Source organism: Salvelinus namaycush, chromosome 4 (assembly GCF_016432855.1).
Source record: "Salvelinus namaycush isolate Seneca chromosome 4, SaNama_1.0, whole genome shotgun sequence".
NCBI classification, from domain to species: domain Eukaryota; kingdom Metazoa; phylum Chordata; class Actinopteri; order Salmoniformes; family Salmonidae; genus Salvelinus; species Salvelinus namaycush.
This window is the reverse complement of record NC_052310.1, coordinates 2,949,204-2,956,517: the sequence shown is the minus strand read 5'-3', so window position 1 is coordinate 2,956,517 and position 7,314 is coordinate 2,949,204. Positions and strand designations below refer to the sequence as shown.

General features: G+C 45.7%; 1 protein-coding gene across 1 annotated transcript in view; it reads right to left on the bottom strand.

The window, feature by feature from the left end:
• Positions 1-444: 444 nt before the first annotated feature.
• The window catches only part of LOC120045315 (cell surface glycoprotein 1-like), a 66,828-nt gene continuing 59,958 nt past the window's right edge, over positions 445-7,314 (bottom strand). The window contains exons 4-6 of the mRNA XM_038990196.1: positions 5,809-6,022; positions 5,171-5,633; positions 445-473 (exon numbers count right to left, since the gene is read on the bottom strand). Coding sequence (XP_038846124.1) covers positions 445-473; positions 5,171-5,633; positions 5,809-6,022 — 706 coding nt within the window. The remainder of the gene's footprint in view (positions 474-5,170; positions 5,634-5,808; positions 6,023-7,314) is intronic.

Here is a 7,314-nt window from a genome sequence, read left to right as displayed (position 1 = left end):
GAGAGCTAAAAGGAGAGAGCGAGCTGCGGCTTTTTTCAGCCTCGTCTATTCATCTCTCAGAAGGGCTGATGGAAATACAGCCTTTCTGTTCAGCCTTGTCTCTGGCCGTCTGTCTGTACGTCCGAAGGAGCCTAGAGCAAGAACCTGCTTCTCCCTGTTTATATCCCATAAGACCCTCTCACAGGGTTGCTGTCCTGGGGCTATGTACACACAATGGTTCAACTTAGAATTACATTTTGTCTTTTATTTAGGTTCTTACAGTATATTGTAGTAAATCGTCCGACATGTGATTTTCACAACACATTCATCTAAATATTTCTCTCATCGCCCGAGTCGTAGTTTTAATCAAAGTATTATTTAGTCTCTCTAGTACTCCGTTGGTCTCAGAGTTTATACCCTCCAACAGCTGCACAACTACAGTTAACCCTTTGACTAAGCTTAACCTTACTCAATGGTCTTGTGGTTAGAGTGCCCTGAGATCGGAAGGGTTGGGAGTTCAATCCCAAACACTGTTAAAATGGGACAGCTGCTTCTCTGCTTGGCACTCAGCATTAAGGAGATGGATTGGGGGTAAGGACCTGTGATAGACTAGTGTCCAGTCCAGGGGGTGTACTGTACATCAAGCTGTCTCTCTACAGAAACAGGAGATAGACTAGTGTCCTGTCCAGGGGGTGTACTGGTACATCGAGCTGTCTCACTACAGAAACAGGAGATAGACTAGTGTCCTGTCCAGGGGGTGTCCTGTACATCAAGCTGCCTCACTCTACAGTAACAGGAGATAGACTAGTGTCCTGTCCAGGGGGTGTCCTGTACATCAAGCTGTCTCAATACAGAAACAGGAGATAGTCTGGACAGGACACTAGTCTAATTACTTACTAATCCTACTGCTCAAAATAAAACAACACCTTTAGTAGATTTCACCCTGCCATACCTCTTTATCTCCCTAGACTCTGTCATCATGCCATACCTCTATCTCCCTAGACTCTGTCACCCTGCCATACCTCTTTATCTCCCTAGACTCAGTCACCATGCCATACCTCTTTATCTCCCTAGACTATGTCACCCTGCCATACCTCTTTATCTCCATAGACTCTGTCACCCTGCCATACCTCTTTATCTCCCTAGACTCAGTCACCATGCCATACCTCTTTATCTCCCTAGACGCTGTCACCCTGCCATACCTCTTTATCTCCCTAGACTCTGTAATCATGCCATACCTCTTTATCTCCCTAGACTCTGTAATCGTGCCATACCTCTTTATCTCCCTAGACTCTGTCACCCTGCCATACCTCTTTATCTCCCTAGACTCTGTCACCCTGCCATACCTCTTTATCTCCCTAGACTCTATCACTGATATGTGTTTCTCTCCCAAGTCACTGTGTCTCTTCAATTACCATAATTATAGATATGATCCTCCCCATTCACAGCCAATTGCAGGGCTACTCCTTCCACCTCTCTTCCACAGCCAATAGCAGGGCTCCTTGTTGCTACCCTCTTGGCTCTGCTTCCCTCTCTGCTTCTATTCTATTTACAGATCATCATAAATAATAGCTACCGCCGCTGCACCACTCTTCACTAGCCTGCAGTAGCACTAGCACTAGCCCAGCCTCCCATGGCACTGTTTTCACTGGGAGAAAGGGGTTATTATGAATGTGTGTATGCCAAGTTCATGCAGCTCTGCCCCCAGGATACAACTAAAAAAAACATCTAGAACTATATTCTGTAAGATCTCTAAGATGTACGACTCTTCTCTAAAACACTGGGCTAGGTATATATATATATATATATATGTGGTTTTCATAGATGTATGAATGCCAAATAGGATGTAGTAGTACTACAATTACAGGTAGGCTTACAGTATGCTACATGACATATGCAAAAAATAAAGTATATAATTGAAAGCCACAATATGTAACTTTTTCGGGCGACCTGACAAAATTCACATAGAAATATGAGTTATAGATCTGTTATTCTCATTGACAGCCAGTCTGAGAAGAGGTAGATCTGTTCTATGTGCTCTATTTCTATGCTCCCCATTCTTAAGTTTTGTTTTTCTGGGTCTTCAAATTGTGGCTTAAAACAGTTGAAACACAAAATATATACTGAACAGAAATATAAATGCAACATGCAACAATTTCACTGATGTTACTCAGTTACAGTTCATATAAGGAAATCAGTCAATTGAAATAAATTCATTAGGCCCTAATCTATGGATTTCACATGACTGGGAATACAGATGTGCATGTGATGGTCACAGATTCTTTAAGAAAATTGGCCATCACATGGTATTTTTGTCATTGTAAATAAGAATTGGTTCTTATCTGACTTTAAAAAAATAAGTATTTTGTGTATTCAAATTGCCATAGATAAAATGCAATTATGCCTGCCCATACCATATCCCCACCACCACCATTGGGTACTCTGTTCACAACGTTGACATCAGCAAACCGCTCACCCACACGACGCCGTACATGTGGTCTGCGGTTGTGAGATCGGTTGGAGGTGCAAAATTCTCTAAAACAACGTTGGAGGCGGCTTATGGTAGAGAAAGGAACATTCAAATCTCTGGCAACAGCTCTGGTGGCCCTTCCTGCAGTCAGCATGCCAATGGCATGCTCCCTCAAAACTTGAGACATCTGTGTTATTGTGTTGTGTGACAAAATTGCACATTTTAGTGGCGTTTTTTGTCCTCGGCACAAGGTGCACCTGTGTAATGATCATTAATCAGCCTCTTGATATGACACACTTGTCAGGTGGATGGATCTTGGCAAAGGAGAAATACTCACTAAAAGGGATGTAAACAAATTTTAGCACAACATTTGAGAGAAATAAGCTTTTTGTGTGTATGGGGAAAAACATTTATACATGTATTTTCAGCTCATCATTTTTTTTACATTTATATTTTTGTTCAGTGTATTTCACAGCGGTTTTAAATGGTACAATGATTCTCTGCACATAAACTGAAACTGAATTTTAACAACCAGGAAATGGTGGAGCGATTTATGCATACCCTAGTCCATCTTTAATATATAGTAGTGGATGAGATGGACTGATGAGGTAAACTACATGACCAAATGTATATGGACACCTGCTCGTTAAACATCTCATTCCCAAATCATGGGCATTAATATAACAGCCTCCACTCTTCTGAGAAGGATTTTTATGCGCTTCGGCACTTGGCGGTTCCGTTCTGTGAGCTTGTGTGGTCTACCACTTCGCGGCTAAGCCGTTGTTACTCTTAGACGTTTCCACTTCACAATAACAGCACTTACAGTTGACCGGGGCAGAAATGTGATGAACTGCCTTTTTTGGAAAGGTGGCATCCTAGGACGGTGCCACGTTGAAAGTCACTAAGCTCTTCAGCACGGGTCATTCGCCTGCCAATGTTTGTCTATGGAGATTGCATGGCTGTGTGCTCCATTTTATACACCTGTCAGCAACGGGTGTGGCTGAAATAGCCGAATCCACTAATTTGAAGGGGTGTCCACATACTTTTGTATATATAGTGTATGTCTTAGCTGGGATTGTCTATGCACGCTGCACCATAGAAATAGAATGATTTTACTTCCTGTTTGGCCCCAATAGGTACACTCACAATGGCTGCCAGTCCACCCATGATGCCATCATCAATTTGAAGGGGGAAACCCAATCTGTGGATTGTGTTTCTATGTAGTGCACCACCTAACTGCGTAGCGCAGACAGCAGGGTGCAGAGAGACAGGCTGTGAATACTCTGACAGGGTTGATATGACATCATTGGGTCATACCTGCCCTCTGCTGGTGGAATATGGAAGTGCATGGTGGAAAAACACGATTACAAGGCATTATGTACTTATCAAGTCCAGTCAACTCACACACACACACACACACACTTGCATCCACGTGGGGGCCTAAAAATGTATTTACATTCAAAATACTATTTTCCCTAACCTCTAACCTTAAACCTTACACTAGCCCTTACCCTAACCCTTTACACTAGCCCTTACCCTAACAATTTACCCTAACCCTTTACCCTAGCTCTTACCCTTTACACTAGCCCTTACCCTTTACCCTATCCCTTACCCTAACCCTTTACCCTAGCCCTTACCCTAACCCTTTACCCTAGCCCTTACCCTTTACCCTAGCCCTTACCCTAACCCTTTACCCTAGCCCTTACCCTTTACCCTAGCCCTTACCCTAACCCTTTACCCTAGCCCTTACCCTAACCCTTTACCCTAGCCCTTACCCTAATTGTAACCCTAACCATAATTGTAACCGTAACCTAATTCTAACCCCTAAGCTTAAAATAGCTTTTTTCCTCACGGGGACCTGGGAAATGTCCCCACGAGGGAGAATTTTCCTTGTTTACTATCCTTGTGAGGATAGTTATAGAAGCCCACACATCAGCTCTCACTAAGCCTAAAACACACATCTCTCTCTCTCTCTGTCTCTGTCTCTGTCTCTGTCTCTGTCTCTGTCTCTGTCTCTGTCTCTCTCTCTCTCTCTCTCTCTCTGTCTCTCTCTCTCTCTCTCTCTCTGTCTCTCTGTCTCTCTGTCTCTCTGTCTCTCTGTCTCTCTGTCTCTGTCTCTCTCTCTCTCTCTCTTTCACTCTCTCTCTTTCACTCTCTCTCTCTCAAGCTCTCTCTCTTTCACTCTCTCTGAAATCAAAATTCTAACCTAACAGGACTGGAGCAGAATGTTCAACTGGAAAAGTTTCCAAACATAAATAATCACTGTCAAGTGCACTCAACTGCGCATTGAAATAAACGTGTTCTTAGAGAGAACAATGGGTTACTTAGGTTAAATAAAGGTTAAATAACAAATAAATAAATAAAATACTATACAATTGAGTTATCACCCAAGCTGGCCTTATTCTATTGACGTGGTTAACATGGGACTGGTACGTGTTGTTGGAGAAGCTGGTCTCTGTAATTCAAGTGTGCAAAGCTGTCATCAAGGCAAAGGGTGGCTACTTTGAAGAATCTCAAAATATAAAAAGTATTTTGATTTGTTTAACACTTTGATGGTTACTACTTGATTCCATATGTGTTATTTCATAGTTTTGATGACGTCACTATTATTTTACAAAAGAAAGAAAAAACCCTGGAATAAGTAGGTGTGTCCAAACGTTTGACTGGTACTGTAGACGCGTATGACACTGGTCCAATATAGCAACATAGAGGTAACCATACCTGGGTGTAGGGTCACAGGGGTCACAGGATGCAGGGGTGGAGGTGGTGTCCTCTTCACGGGGTGGAGGTTGAGGTGGGAAGGCTGAGGGTTCTGCTGAGACTTCTGCCGAGGGTTCAGAGAATGTGGTGGTGGTGAATGTGGTGTCCCGACTCTCAGAGGGTGGAGGTACAGGTAGAGGCGGGACAGCCGGGGCTGCTGCAAGGGCTGCAGGTGGGGAAGAAGCCTGGGCTGCAGGTGGGGAAGAAGCCGGAGTTTCTGGGGCTTCTGCTGGAGCCTGGGGGGATGCAGGTGGGGAAGAAGCCGGAGTTTCTGGGGCTTCTGCTGGAGCCTGGGGGGATGCAGGAAGTGGTCTGTCGGGCTCAGTCGACTGGAGCTCTGGGGGCGGCCTCTCTTGCGGAGTTGGAGGAGGGGTGGGAAAATCTTCCTGAAGGTAGGTAGGGAGGGCAGGAGGGTACTGGAAGACTTGTCCAGGAGACGTGGGAGGAGGAGGGGAGGAGGTGACAGGGGGAGGAGGTGGGGAGGAGGTGACAAGGGGAGGTGGTGGGGAGGAGGTGGCAGGGGGTGGTGGTGGGGTGGAGGTGACAGGGGGAGGAGGTAGGGAGGAGGGGACAGGGGGAGGAGGTGGGGAGGAGGTGACAGGGGGAGGAGGTGGGGAGGAGGTGACAGGGGGAGGTCGTGGGGAGGAGGTGACAGGGGGAGGAGGTGGGGAGGAGGTGGCAGGGGGAGGTGGTGGGGAGGAGGTGACAGGGGGAGGTGGTGGGGAGGAGGTGACAGGGGGAGGTGGTGGGGAGGAGGTGAAAGAAGGAGCCTTACTCCTCTCCTCAGTCTGCTCAGCCTCTGTCAGGGAGGACCTGGACAGAACAGGAGGGAGACAAGTGGATTAACAACCTATAGTGTGGTATGGTGTGGTACAGTGTGGTATGGTGTGGTACAGTGTGGTATGGTATAGTGTGGTATGGTGTGGTACAGTGTGGTATGGTGTGGTACAGTGTGGTATGGTGTGGTACAGTGTGGTATGGTACAGTGTGGTATGGTATAGTGTGGTATGGTATAGTGTGGTATGGTATGGTATGGTGTGGTATGGTATAGTGTGGTATGGCATGGTATGGTGTGGTATAGAGTGGTATGGTATAGTGTGGTATGGTATAGTGTGGTATGGTATAGTGTGGTATGGTATAGTGTGGTATGGTATGGTATGGTATGGTGTGGTATAGTGTGGTATGGTATAGAGTGGTATGGTAGAGCGTGGTGTGGTATGGTGTGGTATGGTATGGTATGGTGTGGTGTGGTATGGACCACTGCGCCATCTCCTGGGTGGCGCAGTGGTCTAGGGCACTGCATCGCAGTGCTAGCTGCGCTACCAGAGTCTCTGGGTTCCGCGCCCAGGCTCTGTCGCAGCCGGCCGCAACCGGGAGGTCCGTGGGGCGACACACAATTGGCATAGCGTCGTCCGGGTTAGGGAGGGTTTGGCCGGTAGGGATATCCTTGTCTCAGTATGTAAAATGTAATAAAATGTATGCACTCTACTGTAAGTCGCTCTGGATAAGAGCGTCTGCTAAATGACTAAAATGTAAAAATGTAATGTAAATGTGTGGTATGGTATGGTGTGGTGTGGTATGGTATTGTATGGTGTGGTATGGTATGGTATAGTGTGGTATGGTGTGGTGTGGTATGGAATGGTATAGTGTGTTATGGTATAGTGTGGTATGGTATGGTGTGATATGGCATGGTATGGTATAGCGTGGTATGGTGTGGTGTGGTATGGTCTAGAGTGGTATGGTGTGGTGTGGTATGGTATGGTATGGTGTGGTATAGTGTGGTATGGTGTGGTATGGTATGGTATAGTGTTGTATGGTATAGTGTGGTATAGTGTGGTGTGGTATGGTATGGTATAGTGTGGTATGGTGTGGTATAGTGTGGTATGGTATAGAGTGGTATGGTATGGTATAGTGTGGTATGGTATAGTGTGATATGGTATAGTGTGGTATGGTTTGTGGTGGTGTGGTATGTATAGTGTGGTATGGTATAGTGTGGTATGGTATAGTGTGGTTGTGTATAGTTGTGTGTATGGTATAGTGTAGTATGGTATAGTGTGGTATGGTATATGTATGGTATGGTATAGTGTAGTATGGTATAGGGTGGG